The sequence below is a fragment of the Ictalurus furcatus genome, chromosome 10, assembly GCF_023375685.1.
Source record: "Ictalurus furcatus strain D&B chromosome 10, Billie_1.0, whole genome shotgun sequence".
Taxonomy (NCBI): Eukaryota; Metazoa; Chordata; class Actinopteri; order Siluriformes; family Ictaluridae; genus Ictalurus; species Ictalurus furcatus.
In genome coordinates this window covers 13,702,772-13,726,034 of record NC_071264.1, presented here as the reverse complement: position 1 = coordinate 13,726,034, position 23,263 = coordinate 13,702,772, and the positions used below count along the sequence as shown (strand labels likewise).

The 23,263-nt window shown below is 38.0% G+C and overlaps 2 protein-coding genes across 2 annotated transcripts; both read left to right on the top strand.

Moving 5' to 3' along the window:
• Positions 1-184: 184 nt before the first annotated feature.
• Positions 185-4,513, top strand: LOC128613717 (granzyme B-like). The gene is made up of 5 exons (XM_053634762.1): positions 185-263; positions 605-755; positions 2,160-2,301; positions 2,990-3,244; positions 3,332-4,513. The coding sequence occupies exons 1-5, from the start codon at positions 206-208 to the stop codon at positions 3,485-3,487; spliced, it is 762 nt and encodes a 253-aa protein (XP_053490737.1). The 5' UTR covers positions 185-205; the 3' UTR covers positions 3,488-4,513.
• Positions 4,514-14,878: 10,365 nt separating this feature from the next.
• On the top strand, positions 14,879-22,595 carry LOC128613928 (serine protease 53). Its single transcript, XM_053635117.1, has 10 exons — positions 14,879-15,110; positions 15,291-15,441; positions 15,539-15,677; positions 16,704-16,961; positions 17,072-17,224; positions 21,089-21,146; positions 21,366-21,516; positions 21,614-21,749; positions 21,904-22,167; positions 22,260-22,595. Exons 1-10 carry the CDS (start codon positions 15,053-15,055, stop codon positions 22,416-22,418), a joined length of 1,527 nt encoding a protein of 508 aa, XP_053491092.1. The 5' UTR covers positions 14,879-15,052; the 3' UTR covers positions 22,419-22,595.
• The last annotated feature ends 668 nt before the right edge of the window (positions 22,596-23,263 follow it).

Genomic DNA, 23,263 nt, shown 5'->3' with positions numbered 1-23,263 from the left:
TCCACATCCATTTGGCCAACTACTGTAATTTCCATTTGAGTAGTATGAGTGGAAACATTGCCCTTTCGGGGAAGAGCTCTACGATGTCAGTTCTCTGCAGAAAGCAGTATTCTACAGAATGTGTGAAGCGGTGTTTGTGGTTAGCTGATTTGTTCAACATAGTATTTAAACCTCTGAGAGAAGAGCTCACTGTGTCTGATGCACAATGGCTCTCCTCTCACTGTTTCTCTTCACCTCTCTCCTATCTCACATAGGACACTGTGGTAAGTTTGTTTCTTTTTTCAACTATATATTGAATTTGTTGATGGTGAATAGAGTATAGCATGCAAGTTTTAGGATTAAAATCTACCCAGGATTTTTTGCAAACTGCTTTGACAGAACATTTTTGCCTTTTTAATATCTGCTTAATATACTTTCATATTCTATGCATGTCATTACATCTTAGAATTTGATGTTTTCATTAGCAGTAGTATTGTAGTGGAAGCGCTCATGCAAACTGTTTCACTTCTTCAAACATTAAAATGAATCACTGCATTTTCTTTTCTCTCTCTCTCTCTCTCTCTCTCTCTCTCTCTCTCTCTCTCTCTCTATCTCTCTGGAACAGCTTATGTTGACATGGGCATAGTGAATGGCTCGGTGGTTAGAGCAAATTCCAGACCCTACATGGTTTCTGTCCAAAAAGACGGAAAACATTGGTGTGGGGGCTTCCTCATGTCAGAGAACTTTGTCATGACAGCTGCACACTGCTGGGAAGCGTAAGCTTAGTAATTTGTGGAGTAATTGTTACACACTGAGTCAGTGAAGTGTCTGAGAGGGTCTTGTCACCTTTTCATTTGAAATAAAGTGGCTCAGGAATTCTGTGAAAAGGGTCTTCACACTTGTGTAACCACTTTCACAATTACACGTTACATCAGGCAGAAATATTATTTGCTACTTCAATTGCTTTTACAAATATTATAAAATAACTGCAATAAATAATAAGTAACTAACTGGATTTCAATTTATTTTCAGTATGTACTGTTATTTAGTCATGAAGATAGTTCAGAATTATTTAAGCCCACTTCATGCAAACTTTAATAGCTTATATACACTCTAGCTTATAATGTACATTATAGCTTATACACTCCATAGCTTATAATATACACTCTGAACTTTGTAATATAGATACTATAGGTTATACACACTCTGTAGCTTATAATATACACTCTGTACCTTATAATATACATTCTATGGGTTATACACTCTATACTGTAGCTTATAATATAAACTCTATAGCTTATACACTTTGTAGCTTATAATATACATTCTATAGCTTATACACTCTATAGCTTATAATATACTATTTATAGTTTATACACTCTATAGCTTATATACTTTGTAGCTTATAATATAGGTTTTAACAAGATTTATTTATTTTTCTTTCAAAACTGGACTACCTTTGATTTGCAGGGTTTTTTGGTCTATGGGTTGGGAATTTTGCATAGATTAATTACATAGATTTTATGCAGGTAAATGCACAGACTATTACACATACATGTACTGAAGTCATAGGAGTGATGCTGGGGAGGCAAAAAGTAGTAAACTGGAAAAACTTATTCAAATGGCTTAATTAATTAATTCATACATACATTCATTCATTCCTTCATTCACCTTCAGTAACCACTTGGCCAGAGTTGCTTTGACTCCAAGGCCTATTCTTAGGAACACTAAGCATGAGGTAGGAATTCACCCTGGATGGAATGACAAATCATAGCAGGGCATCACACAAACACACACACACACACACACACACACACACACACTTGGGGGAAATTTAACATAGCCAATGCACCTACCATCTAGCGCATTTTTTTGAGGTAGGAGGAAACAGGAGAACTCTAAAGAACCCACACAGACACAGGGTGACCATGTAAATCTCCATGCATTCAGTAATTCAGAACTCATTTAAATCATTTCAGCTGTATTCATGGTTAGTTTAATACAGGGTTGTCTGTAATAAAATGTCTCCTCTATGATAAAACTCTCTTATTCCAGATGGCTGTAAATGAATACAATCCATCAAGGGATGCAAACTTTTGCACTCAAGTGTACATACAAGCAGCAAATTATAAATCTCCTCATTGGCAAATAATATTTTGCCCTATTGTTCTTTCTAACAGAGGGGTGAAGCTCACGGTTGTAGTGGGTTCTCATGAACTGAAAAAGAGCAAATCAGCTATAAGCCATATGGAGGTGAAGCTGTACCACATCCACCCGAAGTTTGACTCAGAGAATTTGCTCAATGATATCATGCTGCTGCAGGTAAACCACCGGACACAATATGTTTCTCAGTATGATGAAAATGAAACACAGAAATATCATTTATGGAACGTAGTAACGTTTGCGGTAGCTGGCTATGGGCTGATATACTTTAAAAACACAGAGTTTCACAGCATCTGTGGTGTGGTTAAAGGGTGTGTTTTCTCACTGGCCCACAGTTTGGCAAAAATCCAAAAATAGGCAATAGTTTATAGCTATAATGTTAGAATATCTTAATGATTGCAAGTGCATGTTCTAATTTTTTATAGCATGCACAACAGTACCACAGGACTGTTGAATTCGCGATTCTGATTGTTCAGAAGGATTTGATTGTGTTTTTTTTTATAGTTATAGAAAAATAATCATTGATATGGTGAATATTTCTGAAAGGAGACATTTCTTTAACAGTTATGGAAGGAGTCTCTATAGTGTCAGTAAAGTTTCTGCCATGGGAAATTCTTCAGAGCAAAGGTGTTTGCACTTTATAGTTTCTCAGCAACTTGACAAGCTGCATTTTCTTTGTCTCTTTCATTTCAAGTGAGAGAAAAAAAAAATAGGCTGTTGAGGGATTGACTATTTATAGTTTCTATAATGTAAGCGATGATTGGAACTAACTGGTCTTGTGAACATTCCTCGATATAAAATGTAACACTAATGTAACACTAAGACACTAATAATTTTTTGATCACAGTTGAACAAAACCATCAAAAAGAGCAAGAATATCAACTGGATCTCCATACCAAAAAAAATTAATCAGGACGTTAAGGCCAAGCAGGTCTGCAGCATAGCAGGCTGGGGGAAAAAGTCTGAAAATGGTGGAACAAGTGATCGTCTAATGGAAGTCGATGTCACTGTCATAGACACAAAGGTCTGTGAGAAATCCTGGGGAACACCTTTCTCTGTCTCCAGTTTGGTGTGTACTAACGGTCGCGGAGGGTTTTGTCAGGTATAAAGCATGCACCTTACATTGTTTTAAACACAGACATTACACTTACTGCACAGGCTAGATTTATGACATGCATCTTGTTTACAGGGAGACTCTGGAGGTCCTTTGGTGTGTCAGAACACAGCTGTCGGAATTGTTTCATTCACAGATACAGACTGCAAATACCCAAAATATCCCTATGTCTACACCAAAATTTCAACATTTCTGCCTTGGATTAATTGTATTTTAGGATATGCGAAGTGAGCACTTGGCTATTATTTCATATTTTGTTTAAGTTTTTTCCCCCTTTTTTCATGAAAAAAAACTTAAGTCAGTGTGTGTGTTTGTGTTTGTCTCTTGTATATGGAGCAGCTTTCTATTTAAACTCTGACCTCATAGGGACTAAATATGTGTTTGCTCTCGAGCAAAGTAAAATAACCTCACAAATCATTTTGTCACTTTGTTGTGTTTACAGTATGTGGGCAAGTCACAATTAAGAATTAATTAATGAATTAAAAACGACTAAATAAAATATTAAAGGCAAATATTCTTTTTAAAAATCTGATTTCCTTCTTCAGTTTATTTGCCTTTTTTCCTGCATTTATTTGTCTATTTCTTTATTATTTGATTATTTATTTATATTCCATTTTTCTATATTTGTTTGTTTGTTTTTACATTCAGGCACAGAAATCAAAACTAGATATGATAAACCAGTGCTTTTTCACCTCACTAGTGGGCAGCTGTGGTACTGAACAGGAGCCGTAAACATCTTAATATCTTTTTTTATTTGTATCATTTTTATTGTTTTGTTTTGTTTATAAATAAAATGTGTTAAGATAATCTTGTTGTCCACTTTAAATGACATTTAGAAACGGACTACTATTTTATCTCACAAATAATTAAACTGGTCTCAGACTTCACAACACAATTCTAGACATATTAATAAAATTAAATACTATACATATTATATACACTCACTGAGCACTTTATTAGGAACACCTGTACACCTATTCATTCATGCAATTAATCAGCCAATCATGTGCCAGCAGTGCAGTGCATAAAATCATGAAGATACATGCCAGCAGATTCACATGTTCACATCAACTATCAGAATGGGGGAAAATGTGATCTCAGTGATTTTGACCATCAAGAGTTGTTTATTTGTCATTTGCACAGTTATACTGGGCACACTGGGCATTGAAATGCTTGTGACAAGTCTCAGATTCAACATTGTACATGACCGTACAAGCATGTATTTAACATGAACAAATATAATTAGACATGAATGGTTGAGATGAAGCTGTAATGTAATAAGGTGACTGAAAACAGTGGTGGATAATGGCAAATGAGTAAAAGTGACATGCTATTAAGTAAGTAAGAACGGTAAATACAAGTACAATAAATAGTAAATCTGAATAGTAAAGATCTAAGTGTCCTGAAGTGGCAGTAATACTGCTGCTACTGCAACGCACTGCTCCTGGGCCTCCCAGCCAGCTCCAGTAAACCCTTTCAGATGATTCAGAATGCAGCTGCACGCCTTGTTTACAACCAGCCCAAAAGGACCCACGTCACACCCCTCTTCGACTTCCTCGACTGGCTTCCTGTATCAACCTGCAACAAATTCAAGCCCTTGATGCTCATGCACAAGACCTTGTCTGGAACAGCATCTCCCTACCTCAACACTCTCTTTGAGATTTATGTTCCCTCCCGCAACCTACGATCAGTTAATGACCGACACCTGGTAGTGCCTACTCAGGAGGCACGAGGTCCCTTTCCAGAACCTTCAAACTGACTGTCCCTCAGTGGTGGAATGAACTTCCAACCTCAATCCAGACAGCAGAATCCATCACTATCTTCAAAAAAACGACTAAATTCCCATATTTTCCGTGAACACTTTACTGACTACTGGCTGTTATGTAGTCTGATGGCTTTAAAACTGTTTTTCAGTCTGGCTGTCCGTGATTAGAAGCAAAGGATGCATCTGCCAGGTGGCAGTTTTGCAAACAGGTAGTGAGCAGGGTGACTGCAGTCCTTAATGTTATTGCAGGTCTTTCTCAAACAACATGTTTGGTAAATGTAAGGCCAGGAGCTTATTTCCTGTTCTCATTACTTGCTGAAGAGCTTTGCAGTCAGAAGTAGAGCAGCTGCTGTATCTAACAGTGATAGAGCTGGTCAGAATGCTCTCTATGCTCTTCTATAACTGCTGGTCTCCTGAGATTTTCACATACAACATTCTGTATATTTTACTCAGAATGATGCAATAATGGAATATTGAACCTTGAACCTTGAGGGGGATGGGCTACAACAGCAGAAGGGTTATATGGGCTGAGAGAGAGAGAGAGTAAAGAGTAGAGTTACATTTAGCAGCATGTCATAACAACAAGCTCCATGCTTTATTACTGCTTTTAATCTGTCTATGAATGACAACAAACTCATTTCTGAACACAGCTCTGTTCTTGTAACTTTTTTCATTTTAATTCCTAAAATGGGGGAAAAAAACCCCTCCCTATCAGCAACGTTTATGATATTTACTACATTAAGAAGTACATTTCTGTCACGAGTTCCCCTTGAGTCAGAGCTCCAGTATAGCAGTGTGCTCGGAAAACCGAAGCGCATGCTCGTGCACAAGCCAGGTGCACGAGCCCTTATCGAACGCACGCTTTTTGGTCTTCAATGACATTGACTTTGTTAACATTGGACACATGCTTTTGTTATGGTTATGTTCGGTCTCCACCCCTGTTTTGTCATTGGTTGTTTTCTAAATGTGTCATCACTATTTTCAGCTGTCCCGTGTTTTACCCATGATTACGTTTGTTATATAAACCCTTTGTGTCTCTGTGCAGATTGCATAATTTTGAGTGGCTCTCATTACCAAGTGGTTGTTCATTGTTTCTCATTTTCATTCATGTTATTGACCTTGCTTCTCGATTTCGATTCTAGCCTCGCCCAGTTCATGCCTGTTTGTATATCACCTGACCTTTTGCCTGTTATTAGACCACGCTTTGGATTACCATTTTGAATTTGCCTGCCTTTCTCTCTAATAAACGTCTTTTACTGCACTTGCGTCTGTCCTAACCTCCATTACCTCTGTGATGTGACAATTTCACATTTTACATGAAATTCAAGACTGAAATCACCAAATGCTAATGTTTAGGGGCAGGCGATATGACTACAGTCTTATTTCACAATAACTATATGTTTTCTCAGGTAGGTCTATCAGTAGTATTCAAGTAAGAAATACTATGGAAATTAAATAAAGCAATTAAATGTAAAATAAAATAGACTTCACTGCATGGCATATACAGTGATTCTTGTTTAAATTTGCTGAAGTTATTCAGTCAGAGGAGTGAGTGATTTTCTCATTGTCTTTTGTTGTTTGATTAACATTAATGACACAGACAGCAGCAGGTTTATTAGACTGCTGTCACTTTAAGACCTAAAGCACAGATCCAATATAGTGTATTGACACACCTCAAATTTTTCCCCAACTGTTTACATACACTTAACACATAACTGCCTGTGTTTGCATGAGTATTCGGCCAGACCTGCATTTTGGCATGATGTTTGTGTATTTATTTGACCATCAAAGCATAATAAGCCTATAAAGGGAATTCATTTCGGTTCTCGCACGATGAGGCGACTTTCTGTGCATGCGTATCAAGTGTGTGCAAACAGAAAGCCCCCTGATCAGGCACAGAGACATTCATTAATTTCTTGTTATATTAATTTTATGTTGTTATTTATTTTTTATATTTCTTTTCATGTTATATATGACACGGACTCGACTGCACTCTTAAAACTTTCCAAGTCCAAAATTTCTGAGTACGTGTCAAGTTCGGGTTCAAATTTACCCGAGTGGGTGACAAGTCCGAGTTTGTTCATAATTGGACTCGAGTCCAAGTCCAGGATCGTGTACCCCAACTTTAGCAGTGGGCACTGACTCACCTAAACTGGACAGTTGAAGAGGGGAGCCTGGTCTGATGAATCTGGATTTCTGCTGAGGCACACAGATGGTAGTGTCAGAATTTGGTGCCAACAACATGAATCCATGGACTGAACCTGCTTTGTGTCAACAGCCCAGGCTGGTGGAGGTGGTGTAATGGTGTGGGGAATGTTGTTCCCATTAATAGCAATCAATCATCATTTGAATGCCATAAACTATTAGAGTATTGTTGCTGACTATGTGCATCCCACAAAGCAACAGTCATCTCAAACTGGTTTCATGAACATGACAATGAGATCAGTGTTCTTCAGTGGCCCTCCTAGTTACTGGATCTGAATCCCATAGAATTCCTTTGGGATGTGGTAGAGAGATTCGAAGCATGAACGTGCACCTGAACAATCTTCAGGAATTGCATGACGCAGTCATGTCAACATGGACCAGAATCTCAAAGGAATGTTTCCAACATCTTGTGGAATCCATGTCATGAAGAATTAAAGCTGTTTTGAGAGCAAAGGGAGGCCCGACCCAGTACTTGTGTAGTGTTCCTAATAAAGTGCTCTGTGAGTGGATATTATATACTTTATTAATAAAATAAAACATTATAAAATCTTAGCAAAATTAACAATAGCTAATTAATACCTAATTTACTTTTTATAGGTTTTTTTTGTTGTTTTTTTTGTTTTGTTTTGTTTTTTTTAAAAAATAAAATGTGCTTGTTGTAACAGAAGCCTTTTTTTGTTATTGTTGAAGACAGGAAGAGGAAATTGTTCATTTTTCAACCTGACAGGTCATCTTTAGAGTACAGAGTGTAACTCAAATGAGTAAAATGGAGAGCTGCAAAAACTAAATGTTCACTACAGATGACACAAATGAATAGGCAGGGGCTAAGGAGGATAAATAATAATTTTCATAGTTTATATTGTCTTAACAAAAATAGATAAATCATTATTTGAGGAGGTGGCACAGTGGTGCCAGGTCCAGGGCATCAGGTTCAATCTAATCTGGTTACTGTCTGGGTTGACTTTAACATGATCTCACCATGTCCAAGTGGGTTTCCTCTGGGTTTCTTCCACCTCGAAAACCATGACAGTAGGTGGACTGGCTGTAATAAATCATCCCAATGTATGAATGAGCCTGTGTGTGTGTGTATGTGTGTGTGTGTCCTTGCTACGCCGGAAGTCCACCACCAGCAGTTCCTTGGTTTCCCCATGTTGAGCTGAAGGTGGTTGTTGTCACACCATCCTATGAAGCTTTCAGTAAGGTCTCTGTACATCTCCTCCTTATCATCTGTGACCAGTATTGCTAGTCATCAGTATTGGTCAGCCTTGTACCCTGACATAGTGTGGCCTGTCCGTGAGATCAGTCAGTGATCCAGGCCACTTGGTTGCTGCAGTTAGCTCTGTGCTAGTAACTGAAAGGTTGTGAGAGTAAATCCTAGTTAGACCTTTCAACCCTTAACCCACAAATGCTTGCCTGCATTTATTGGTTTGGTAAAATGTGTCTACCATGTGAATAAATTTGTTTGGGTTAGCTTGAAAAGTAAACTTTTTAACTTTCACTATTTTTATTTATTTTTTTATTCCCTAAATCCAGTCTAGCATTTCCCCAACTGGAAGCCATTTCCATCAGTTACCATCTTCTGATTAAAGAAGGGCCATGGACCTGTGGAAAATAAAAGAAAAACAATGCCACTGACATGGGAATATTAACATGTAAATATATTATTGAAAACATTTAAATTTTCTTTCAGGTTAAGCATGGGAGGCCCTTTTAACATTTTCTGTCTGTAAAAGACCACCACAAGCCACATGGCTCCTTAAGCTGCTTCATCTGAAGCTTTGGGTCGGAAATGTGTGGTTGACTTTGCACTGCAGGGTCGTTATTATTTTTTTTTTTTAAAGGTTGGTGGTCTAGAGTCAGAATGCTTCAGCACAAATATGAGCCGTTTACCGTAAGCCTTTCTGACAACAGGAAAATGGTGTGTGGTGAGTAATTCTTACTCAGCAAGGCATGTTATAGTCAGAGGGTCTACAGCTAAGCAATAAGAATTCTTATATAGTCTTATTGTTGATCATTACACAGTGATAATGGATATTATAACACATGTAGGAAGAAGTAGAGTACAGCTTAGTAATAAAAAAAATCACTCTGATGCATGCAATTCAAAAGACTTTCATCACACTAATGGTTATTTGTTCCAGTTTAGATCACCAGAGGCCTCTTTCATGAATTTCCTGTTCTGAGACAATGACACAGTATTTAGGATGTTTTTATATTTAACCATTAAAATTGCAGCTTATTTTCTAGCAAAACCACTAGCAAATCCAATGTATTTATAAGATTAAGAGCTATAAAGGTCAACAGGTCTTAGGACTTTATGTGCATGCATGCAACTATTTAGTGCACATACAGTGGCTTGCAACTATTTAGTGCACATTTATTGTCCCACAACCAACCAACCTTTCAAAATATTGTTTATAACCACCAGGAACTGAAATGGACTAAGCATAAAGTATCCGATAATAATGAATTCGGGGATGAAATATAGTAAAATAGCAAAAGCAAAATAGCAAAAAATTATTTATAAATAAAAAAATGTGAACATTGTTATTAAACCATTATTAAACCATTATTGGGAAACACCTAAATTAGTTGCCCTCAAAAGTCACATAATTAGTTCAACATGTCACATGTACAATTAAAATGGAAGTTTGTTAGAGAACATACCTAAACAAAACAATGTTTTCAAACAATATCTCAAAAACCAAGGAGCTACCAAAATCAATTCAGGACAAAGTTCTTGAAAAGTTTCATTCAGGTTTTATCCCAACCTTTGAACATCCCACAGAGTATCATTCAATTATTATTAAAGAATTTCAAGGATATGGCACAATCACAACTCTGCCTAGAGGAGGCCATCCATCAAAATCAGTGACCGGATATGGAAGGCATTACTCGGACAATAAAGCAAGGGAGTGAATACATATGCAAGCGGCTGTATCTGTAAAAGGGTACAGCGTATGTTGGAATGCATCTAAAATTGATAGTAATAAAATTTGTCAGCTTAAGAGGAGAATTGGTATGTCAAGCAGAAAAGTGTACATGCCTTACTTCAATTGCTGCTTTTCAACAATTCACAAACAATTCAACCTTTTAGAGTCAAGGAGGAAAAATAGTTTAAATTACTGAGTCATTTAAAACCATAAAACATCTATGTAGAATAAGAAATTGCCTTTTATTTTATTTTATTTGATGCCCAAGTAGGTGGCATATGCCACAGCAGGTAGCATTGTGGCCTTGAACCGGTTTGATCCTGAATTTGGGTTACGGTCTCTCATGTGGGTTTCCTCTGGGTTTTTCGGGTTTCCTCCCACTTCCCAAAAACATGTTGGTAGGTGTATTGGTTACACTTCATTTGCCTCTCGGTGTGAATGTATGTGTGCAGGTTGCCCTGCGAAGGACTGGTGTCCATCCAGTGTGTATTCCTACCTTGTTCTCAGTATTCCTGGGATAGGTTCCTGAGCCTGAGCAGGATAAAATGGTTAGCAAAGATGAATGAATGAATAATGCCCGAGAAACTAAACTATATAACTGACCTATAAACATTTTAAATGCAAACAAGGAGCTATGAATATGCATGGATACGAGTTGTAAGTTTATTAGGTACAACTACATTGTATGAAGAATTTATCAGGTGAACCTAGGATATGGAGTGCCTCTGTGGTCATTCACAAATGATCAGTCTTCTTCCCCATTCAAATGCAAAGAGACCACCACCAGAGATTATTTGGGTGGAGGACAATTCTTAGCACAGCAATGACACTGGCATGTGTGGAATTGTGTATCAATCACAAGAGTGTTGCTGGGATTTTTAAGCAGCGTGCACATACTGCACTGGTGATCACCTTGAATGTTTTTTTTTTTCATGCACAGAAAGTGTTCACAGCGCTTCATATTTTTCCACATTTTGTTATGTTACAGCCTTATTCCAAAATGGATTAAATTCATTATTTTCCTCAAAATTCTACAAACAATACCACATAATGACAATGTGAAAGAAGTTTGTTTGAAATCTTTGCAAATTTATTAAAAATATAAAACAAAAAAAGCACATGTACATAAGTATTCACAGCCTTTGCTCAATACTTTGTTGAAGCACCTTTGGCACCAAATACAGCCTCAAGTCTTTTTGAGTATGATGCTACAAGCTTGGCACACCTATTTTTGGGCAGTTTCTCCCATTCTTCTTTGCAGGACCTCTTAAGCTCCATCAGGTTGGATGGAGAGCGTCGGTGCACAGCCATTTTCAGATCTCTCCAGAGATGTTCAAGACTTGTCCACCCTCCATGTGTTCATCATCAGTTACCCATCATCTGTGTCATGTTCTGACTGCATGGCTGGATATGTCTGTTGGCAGATTATGCTTAACTCAGCATTGACAATGGAGTGTTTAATAAAAATGTCAACAACCCCTTATCCTGAAATCAGTACTGAGAAAATGTGTAAAATGTGTACTGTTTTATCCTAAGAAGCAAATTGAAGCAATCCAAATAAGTTAAAAGGGATTAAAAGTACTGTGAGAAAGCAGGTCATTCAATGTGTATAAGTAATGAGTAAGAGGTGACGGTGTTTGTGGCAGGATGAACACGCTGCATGACTCTGCTGCTTTCTGCGGCTTTCCGTGTCATGGTACATTATGCGCTCAGTTGTGACTCTAAGAATGAAAACTGCTGCATGTTTCCACGTAATATGCTAAGCATTCTATATGGTCTTATACTCAACTTTGTACAAATTGTAATTATATTACTATGCAATCTGTAAAATACTACAAAAATCAGCAGACCTTCAAACCCAATATTGAGTGTTGATCAGTGGTGAGTTTGTGATAGGCAAAACAAAAAAAAGTAGACATCTGCTACCATCAAGTCTAATCTTTCTTGTTACTAATTTGTATGTCTGAAATACCCCTTAAAATTGACTTCAAACAGGAAAGAATCTACTGAAAAAAAACTATAGGCCCCTGGATGAGACTGGGCACTCTGACATCAGCTGCCCTTCATGGTTGCAAAAACATAGTGGGAGACTATAGTGATTTTAAAACCATGCCAGAATATGGCATCTACAATGTTCCTAGCATAGTGCTGTTGGGGGTCAGAATCATAAAAATGTTACTGTTGAATTTGACACCTTTCCAATCCAACAGAAGATGGTTTTGTTTACAGGCAAGTAAGGGTTATAATTGGACTGAGGAGCTTCATCTTTCCATCTGTCCATCCATTTTCTATACCGCTTATCCTTCAGGGTCGTGGGGAACCTGGAGCCTATCCCAGGGAGCATTGCGCACAAGGAGAGGTACACCCTGGAGAGGGTGCCAATCCATCACAGGGCACAATCACATATACACATTCGCACCCCCATTCATACACTATGGACACTTTGGACATGCCAATCAGCCTATCATGCATGTCTTTGGACTGGGAGAGGAAACCGGAGTACCCGGAGGAAACGTGCAAATGTGCAATTAGAGAACGTGCAAACTCTGCACACTCCGTGACAGGAATCAAACCCCCAGCCCTGAAGGTGTGAGGTGAACGTGCTAACCACTAAGCCACCGTGTGCCAAGCTTCATCTTTGTTGTGGCAATTTCATCGTAGCTAAAGTAGCTAATTATCATATCATATCATATCATATCATATTATATTGCGTTAACAAACCTACATAGCTCATCTAAAATCCAAATCAATAAACGTGCTAGTAGCTCGATAGCTATGTCACGTTCTTACTGAGGAGTTGACAGACATGGGATGATGGACAGGTTTAGATGTTTTGTTATTCAGAATGCCCTTGTGTTGTTTGTTGTTGTTGTTGTTGTTGTTGTTGTTGTTGTGCACTCCTCCTTACCTTATACCCATTATTATATATTCTGTATTGTCTATTTATTGTTTTGATATGCACCATCTCCAGAGCTGCCACACCTTTATGCAGCACCTCAGCTTTCAGTGCCTTAGTATTGTAATCATAAAACATTATGTCTTGAATGTGCCAACAAACAACAAAGTTGTAAGCAAGTTGTAACCTGAAAACGTAATGCCTCCAATACCTAGTGGCAGAGGCGTAAAACTAATAGTGCACCTCTTAATTATATCTGTATTTGTATCTCTTTACAACACAGTATCGGTTAATTCACAACAACATATTTGTAATTGGTTACATCCCCATACTGTAGGCTAAGGAGAGCCTGATGTTGCTGTTCTTGCAGGTTTACCAGTGACTGTGAGGAATGTCAGCTAGACCCAGTGAACTGCACAATAGCTACAGCCCTGGAGTTCTTAAGAGGACGTTTCTCAGCAGGGTTTTCTCCTTCTACAATCAGGGTCTACGTGGCCACCATTTTCGTCAACCATGCCCCTATTGATGGAGCCTCTGAGGGGTAACATACTCTAACTTCAAGGTTTATGCATGGTGTCAGTTCTGTGGTCCTGGAAGGTCTGTCAGGTGCCCCATCTGAGCCCTTAGAGTCAGCCTCAGAGAAGTTTCTGACTCTAAAGGTAGCTCTTCTGCTGCCCCTGGAATCTCTCAAGCGAGTAGGAGATCTACAAGCTCTCTCTGTTGTCCCTTCCTGCCTTGACTTTGCCCCCGGATTATCCAAGGCCTCCCTATAGCTTAGGCCGGATTATATTCCTAAAGTGCCTATGTCTGTTGTCCAGCCAGCATTGTTGCAGACTTTCTGTCCTCCTCCATTCCTCACACTGGAACAAGAGAAATTGCACCTTCTGTGTCCAGTAAGGGCTCTCTGTACTTACGTCCACCACTCCGGCCAGTGGCGTAAGTTGGAGCAGCTGCTGGTCTGCTTTGGCGGCGACAGTAGAGGTGGTGCTGTGTCGAAGCAGGGCATCTCTAATTGGATAGTGGAAGCAATCTCTATCGCTTATGAGGTGTGCGGTCTCGCTACGCCTCTGGGCATAAGGGCTCATTTCACTAGGGGTGTTGACTCCTCAAAGGCTTTGTCCAAAGGGGTACCCTTACAGGATGTGTTTGCTGCAGCAGGGTGGTCTACACCACACACATTCATTCGATATTACAGCCTGGATATACATTCCACCCTGGGCTCAAGTGTCTTGCAGTGACCCTCGGGCTTGGGTCTTTTTGTACAGGCCGTACCCTCAGTATGACAGAGTGGGTATTGTCGTTCCCACAGCGTGGAGCTCACGCAATGCTGAGTTCCCTTTGAAAGTGAACGTATGGGTTATACATGTAACCCTGTTCCCTGAGAAGAGAACGAGACGTTGTGTAGCTTTGTCATATTGGGGCATGCCTGTGAATTGCGTCTTTGCTTCAGATAATAGAAGTTGATGGTGCAGATCACAGGTGCCGTTTTTATACCATGCGATGCGCTTAATTGCCACATCACCTGATCACGGCAAGCCTATAAATAGGCATGATGTTACACAAGCTTCAGATGTCGGTCACACGCAAGGGCACTTCCCACAGCGTGGAGCTCACGCAACGTTTCGTTCCCTTCTCAGGGAACAGGGTTACATGTGTAACCCAGATGCTTTCTTTAATGACATACTGTACAAACATTTTTCTGTAACATTTAATTTTGTGCTGGAAAACTAATGTTTGGAAATCTACCATGTTTTTTGTACTGGCTCGATAATGCAGAAGTCATGGAATAAGAAATCTATAAAAACTAAAGTTTGTACTAAAAAAACAGGATGCCTAAGACATTTGCACAGTACTGTACAAAGTTATGCTTCAGGGATTTAACAGCGCTTCACGTAAAGCAGAAAAGGTTGAACACTATTGCCTAAAAAAGAAAACCACAATAAGTGGTCATGCAATGAGTCTGTGTGCAAGATGCACGGCTTTCACTCTGTGGCAGGATGAAGGCATTGCACATACTGCTGCTTATTGCAGCTTTCAGCATCCACACGTTTAAAGGTAAGCACTCGTTTCTGAATAACAATGAAGAATACTGCACAGATTCTAGAACATACTAAAACTCTTTGTACGTTGTGTACTTTGTATCTTCTTAAAATGCACAAAGTGTTCCATGGTGTGTGAATATGACAAAATCCCAAGTCAAATCAATTCTTACTAGACTAATAAATCTTTTCCCAGCCACACGTGGAGAGGAAATCATCAATGGTAAGAAAGCCAGGAAGAACTCTTTGCAGTACATGGCATCTGTGCAGTTGAATAACAAGCACAAATGTGGAGGATTCCTCATAAGCCCCAGCTACGTGCTCACTGCTGCCCACTGTGGCACAGAGTAAGCTACTCATGTTGTGTGTTTCTTAATAAGCAGAAATGTCTAGATTTATTTGTTTCAATTTAATATGATATATGCCTCATTCTTAAATACACAGTAACCTTAGCGTGGTCCTCGGAACTCAGAACATTGATGAGAAAAGGAATAAGCTGAGAAGATATGTAGTGAAAAGCATGCACATTCACCCATCATACAAGGAAAACCCACGTTATGGGTCTGACATCATGCTCCTGAAGGTACAGATTAATCATTTAAACTATATTCACTCGGTATTCACACAGCATTTTATATTAATTACAATACAGAATCCAGATAATTAAGCAAAATCACATGACCGAGAGTGCTGTTGTATTAAATATCAGCACAATATATTAGTTGTACTGATATGCAATACAACAGCACAAGTGATAATGTGACATTGCTTTTATACAACAATTCTATAAACAAGAAATTAATATAGAGTAAATGATATTTCAGACACAATATGGGCTTTTTGTTTTTTATTTTTGCTCTGTCAGCAAAAATAGTTCCCAAAGAAGCCATAGCTGGATAGAGTGTTGTGTGTTGCCATGCGTACAGACTGCCACATGCACAGATTGATAAAATTGGAATTGGAAAGCATTGCTACATAAAATTCCCAGTAATGTCCCAGTGCTGTTATACCAAATATAAGCACTCTTGTAACACCACTTGATCAATTGAACTAGTGGACCAGAACTAACTGTTCTGTAATCATCTTTATAAGTTCTGTTAAATCTGATCAGAAGCTTTGACAATCATGCTAGCTGTAATTACAATCACAGGTTTATATTAATGTGGTTTTATTTTTATAGTAACAACTATAGTAATTTTCTACAGTAAGAACTCATTCAGTGGTGGACACTTCACATAATCTAAGGCGAATAATAAACAGATCAAAATGCAATGTTATTTAACAAAGTAAACAATGTTTGTATAAACGTTCTGTATAATCGTTGGTGTGGTGAAACTTTTCATAAGGAGCCATGTATTTAACAATTATGGAAGTAATTTCCAATGTCAGTGTTTTGTAACGGTCAGTAAGTGTTCCACCAAGGGAAAGTATTTAGGACAGAGGGGTTTGCACTTTGCAATTCCTCTGTAAAGTAACAAGCTATGTTGTCTGTTGAGGGTGGTGGAAGAACAACTATTTATAGCTGCTATAATGTGACCCCATATTAAGTATTTTTCTTATGACCGCGTGTTTCATTGCTAACATATGTACATTCTGTTACAAAAACAAGATTTCAGAGCAAGTCAATAATAAAGATGTGAAGGTTGTCAAAATCCCAAACAAGCACCAACGGGTCAAGCCCAACATTAAGTGCCAGGTTGCAGGATGGGGAAAAAATGGAAAACAGCAAATGGTGAATGACCTCATGGTGGCTGATGTTTCAACCATACATATCGACGTCTGTAAGAAGCAGTGGGCCAAAGTGTTTCCACTCCCGCCTAATGTTCTGTGTGCAGGAGGCTACAAAACCAAAAGTGGAGCCTGCCAGGTATGATGATGGATATATACGTATGTTTGCCATATATTCTTCTTGAACAATGAGAAGTGCTAGAAGATTAAACATTAGAAATATTTGTGCAATTTGTCCTGTTTTAACAGGGTGATTCTGGTGGGCCTCTGGTGTGCAGTGGTCTTGCAGTGGGCATTGTGTCCTTCAATTTAAATAAAAATTGTAGCTATCCAAATATGCCAAATGTCTACACTGCGATTTCAGCTTACGCAGATTGGATTAACAAAGTGATCAAAAGAGATGCTTAAGGTGTATTTTTTCCATGTGTTGCTTAACTTGATATCATGTGATTGCTTCAAAATTTGTCATTCTTAAATAAAGATACAGAGGCAGAAAAAAGTGATTTCTTGATTCTTTCTTAACAGTCACAACTAAAAGCTGTTTCTGATGCTTCTCCCTTGTTAACTGAAAGGTAATATAAAGTTCTCAAGTACGATTTTTTTCCCCTAGTACTGTCATCACTTGATTAACAAAAAAAAAAGCCCAAATTCTTATGAAAGGTGAGACAAAGTTCTGTTTTAATGAGATAATAGTCTGACTGAAACAGAAACCTGACACTCAGACTGGAGAGCTGTTCTGCAGAAACCACACTAACGTCATACCACCACAGCACAAAACATTTAAACACCTTTTAGGAGTAGGTGAAAAGCAATTATTTAATCACATATAGACTCTCATGTTAGTATATAAACAGAACAATTGTTATTATGTGGTATGTTATTGCACTTGTATCACTGTTGGTATATTAACAGCTACATTCTGGCTGTGTGTAATTTGCCCTTTGTTTTTATAGCACTGCATGAGCTCTCATACTGGGCATATTTCAGACAATTCACACAGTGCACACAATGTCTCTTTATGCAGTGCACTCACATAAAGGTAATAACTGTACAACAACAACAACAACAACAACAACAACAACAACAATAATAATAATAATAATAATAATAATAATAATAATAATAATCAACTATAGAGCAATTTTGATAGATGTGGTAGTGCAAAGTGCTGTACAATCAATTAATGAAATTAAGTTCTAATTAAATAAAGATTTATGTAATAGAATACACAAGGATGAAATAAAAAGTGAGGAGAAAATATAAGCAGCCATGAAAAGGACACAAATATAACTGCTAAATATTACACACAATAGTCTCTAGAAATTACACAGAATGGTGTGAAAATCAAAAAACATCCACTGAGTGACAGATTTACTGGTGAAAATTTCTTGTTGATGAAAGAGCTGAGAGAAGAATGGCCAGACTGGTTTGAGCTTACAGGAAGGCTAGGGTAACTCAAATAACCACGCTTTACAGTCGTGGTGAACAGAAAAGCATCTCAGAATGCACAACACATTAAACAATCAGGTGGATGAGTAACAACAGCAGGTGATCATATTGGGTTCATACTATGGGTATAGTGTGTACAAGCTGGACAGTTGAAGTCTGGAAAAAGGTTACCTGATCTGATGAATCTGGGAAGGTCAGAATTTTGGGAGGTGCCCAGGTCCTCTGGCAGAAAAACAGCCCCAAAACATTAAAGAGCCACCACCATATTTAACCGTGGGCATAAGGTACTTTTCAATATGGCTACCTCTCTGTGTGCACCAAAACCACCTCTGGTGTTGATTGCTCTATTTTGGTTTCATCTGACCATAGAACCTGATAACATTTGAAGTTCCAGTAGTGTCTGGCAAACTGAAGATGCTTGAGTTTTTGGATGAGAGTAGAGGCTTTTTCCTTGAAACCCTTCCAAACAACTTGTGGTGATGTAGGTGACTTTGGATTGTAGTTTTGGAGACTTTCTGACCCCAAGACGCAACTAACTTCTGCAATTCTCTGGTTGTGAGCCGTGGAGATTATCTGATCACTCGAACTATCCTTTTCACAGTGCGTTGAGACAATATAGACACACATCCAATTCCAGGTTGATTCATAACATTTCCAGTTGACTGGAACTTCTTAATTATTGCCCTGATGGTGGAAATGGGCATTTTCAATCTTTGTACCATTTTCTTGTAGCCACTTCCCATTTTGTGAACTTAACAAACTTTTGCCGCACATCACAGATATATTCCTTGGTCTTACCCATTGTTATGAATGACTAAGGGAATTTGGCCCGTGTTACCTCATATTTATAACCCTGTGAAACAGGCAGTCATGGTTGAACAGTTTCCTGTTCCTAGTCACCCAGGTGTTCCAAAATAAATTTTAAATATCAATGGGAATATACTTCAAATATATTTTTCTCATAAGAATTCAAGAAAAGTACTTAAATTTGCACGTGAAAAAAAAAAAAAAATTGTGTTGTTTGTGTGCTTTTCTTACTATATAACCTCCCAACAGAGTTTTTAGGCTGATAGCATTCTGTGACCTAGTGAAACAGTATTGAGACGTATTTTTTGACAGAGACTTCAAAGCACATCTGTAATTCGCTCTGGATAAGGGCGTCTGCCAAATGCCATAAATGTACATGTAAATGTAAATCCCAGCAGACCCAGGGCAGTGTTTGCAATGAAACAATTAATGGTGCTCCGATTGATCGATCGCCGATCGTTATCGGCTTAACGTTGAAAAACGTTAATTATGTTGTTTAAAAATCAATTATGTTGTGTAAAAATCATGATCTGACCCCTTAAGGGATAATGCAAAGAACATGGAAAAGGCCATGAGGGATGCCTATCTACCCAGCCTGCCGTGCATGGTGCAGATGTTATACCATCCATCAGAGCTTTAACTCGTCTTCTTGAGAAAACAGCAGAGACTGACCATGGTGTAAAAACTTCAAAAGCCACGTTGTTGGAAGGGGTCCAGAAAAGATTCCATGACATTGAATCTGAGCGCCTGTGTACCATCTCTACAGTCCTTGATCCGGGGTGAGAAAACTTAATTTACACATTCTTCACATTCGTCTGTGTGTGTGTGTGTGTGTGAGAGAGAGAGAGAGAGAGAGAGAGAGAGAGAGAGAGAGAGAGAGAGAGAGTGCCACTGTGTCAATGTCAGAGCGAATTAAAGAGCAGGCAAGAAAGCACCCAAATGAGTATTGTTGCAGTTTTTAGTCTAAAGCTAAAGTTAAAGACTGTTTGTTCTGTCTTTTATTTGATTTTGATTTTTATATATTTATTGAAAGTTATATTTGTCAAGCTCTCAGCTGTTCCCAAATAACCAAGCACAGGCTGCTATGGTTTAAGTTAATATGTTGCATGTTACTTGCCAATAAATAAACAGTTGTCAATTCATGATACCTTCTCATCTCTTAATTTTAATACAAAATTTACATTGTTGTTAAATATAGTTTAATAAATAATGCTACATGGTAAATAGAAAGCTTCAAATACACCATGTGATCGGTATCGGACGATACAGCTTCCAGTTATCGGGGATCGGTGATCGGCCCCAAAAATCCTGATTGGAGCACCCCTAGAAACAATCAATTAAATACTTCTCCTCCTTGTGGTGCATAGGAAAACCAAAGTCATTTAACATAAAACAAAACAAAAAATGCCTAGTTTTCCATCTCATACACAGAACTTAACTCAGAGCACATGAAGACACAGCCGCAACACTCTGGACAGAGATAAGAAACAACAAAAGAGAAATATACATTTCAAAACAAGGTTCATATGTGTTACATCAGCTCTGGTTGCTTTCCTTCTGTCATAAGAGAACTTACCTCTTAACTGCTCTTCAGATGCTGCTGCAAACGCCTGGTTCTTTCAACCTGAACTGCCATCTTTCGTCATTCTCGGTTATAATACACACATGCACAATTTCAAATCAGATGTCAAGGAGCAAGTAATAAAACTTTTATCTCAGTTAAACAAATATAGCATATTGTAACACTATTATACTGGACCTACCAATATGATTAAGTATCCAGCGCACATGATTGAATATGAAGTTTCATAAATTTTTGGTCAGATTTTTGGAGTAATTTAAATGACAGCTCACATTTACCAAGTCACATTTCCATGATTTAACAGCACTTCACTCTAGCAAAGTGGGCTGAACACTATTGGCAAATAAAGAAAACCACAATAAGGTGGTCACGCAGTGAACCTTTAAGTAAGAGGTGTGAGTGTTGACTCAGTGATTGTTCGTTGAAAGATGAAGGCGTTGCACATACTGCTGCTTGCTGCAGCTTTCATCAGCCTCACTTTTAATGGTAAGCATTCATTTGTGTCATGTCTTGTGTCAGACATGACTTTTTTCCGATAAGCGGCGCTCTTTGTATGTTGTGTACTTTGTATATTTTTATACTTAAAATGCACAAATTGTGATTTAATGTCTACTTTCTTAATCTACACCTTTTCATGGTGTGTGAATGTGAGAAAATAGCAAGTCAAACAAGTCAATCTTACTAGACTAATAAAACTTTTTCCAGCCACACATGGAGAGGAAATCATCAATGGCAAGAAAGCCAAGAAGAACTCACTTCAGTACATGGCATCTGTGCAGTCAAAGGGCAAGCACATATGTGGAGGATTCCTCATAAGCCCCAGCTACGTGCTCACGGCTGCCCACTGTTTCAAAAGGTAGGCTACTCATGTTGTGTGTTTCTTAATAAGCAGAAGTGTGTGGATTTATTAGTTTCAATTTAATATGATATATGCCTCATTCTTAAATACGCAGTAACCTTAGTGTGGTCCTCGGAACTCAGAACATTGATGCGAAAAATGAGCTGAGAAGATATGCAGTGAAAAGCATGCACATACCCCCTTCATACAAGGAAAAGCCACGTTATGGGTCTGACATCATGCTCCTGAAGGTACAGATTAATCATTTAAACTATATTTGCTTAGAACTCATAGAGTGGCCTATATAATTATAATATAATATAGAATCTATATAAACATAATTATACCACAAGCCCTGTCGTATTTTATTGCTTACATATAACATTAATTCTGTTCAAATAAAAGTTTTCAGGGAAAGTCAATTTGAATAAACATCTGAAGGTCATCAAAATCTCAAGCAATCACAAACGAGTCAAGCCCAATACCAAGTGCCAGGTTGCAGGATGGGGAAAAACTGAAACCCAGAACACCGTGAATGACCTCATGGTGACTGATGTGTCAACCATAGATATCACAGTCTGTAAGAAGCAGTGGAATAAAGTGGAAGTGGAACTCCCAGCTAAGATTTTGTGTGCAGGAGGCTACGGAACCAAAAGTGGAGCATGCCAGGTATGATAACAGATATATGTTTGCTTCATAATTTTCTTCAACAATGAGAATGCTGAAACAAAACATTTGTGCTATTTGTCTTGTTTTAACAGGGTGATTCTGGAGGGCCTCTGGTGTGCAGTGGTCTTGCAGTGGGTATTGTGTCCTTCAATTTAAAAAACAATTGTAACTATCCAAATATGCCAAATGTCTATACTGAGATTTCAGCTTACGCAGACTGGATTAAGAAAGTGATCAAAAGAGATGCTTAAGGTGTATTTTGTGCGTTTAATATCATGTGATTGCGTAAAATTTGCAATCCTCTAATTACAGTCACAGCTAATATCTGATGGTTCTGCTTTTTAGAACTTGTTTGAAAAAGCCCACATTCTCACAAACGTGAGACCTAGACTATTCAGCAGAAACCACACGATACACCACATCCTTTAAACAGCTGTCAAGAGAAGGGTGAAAGTCAATTACTTAATATAAACTCTCACTTCTGTATATAAACAGAACAATTGGTGTGACTGCTGTATGATTGTATTCCTGTCGGCTTAATAAACAACCGCATTCTGCCTTCTTTATGAGCAATAAATGAAAATGTGTGAAATTTGCCATTTGTCCTTACAGCACTGCAAAAGTTCTATAAGTGAACACATACATACACATACTTGTGCACATGATGGGCTTGCATGAGCTGTGGTAATGTGCACATCTGATACTAGAGTTCACACTGTTTCTCTTCATGCAATGAAAGCATAAAGCACATGCTAACTATACAATAAAAATAAAAAAGTAGTAAAAAATGTAATTAAAAATGTAATAGAATACACAAGGATAAATAAAAGATCAAATGAAGCACATGATAACTGTACAATAAAATAAAATAAAAAATAATAATAATTATATATATATATATAGAGAGAGAGAGAGAGAGAGAGAGAGAGAGAGAGAGAGAGAGAGAGGTACACAAGGATAAAATAAAAGATCAAATGAAAATATAAGCAGATATAAAAATGGGATCAAATAAATCTCTGTGTTGGGATAATACAAATAAAGACATTCAGTAAGGTACTCAAATACTAATTATGCTATTTGTGAGTTTTGATATACA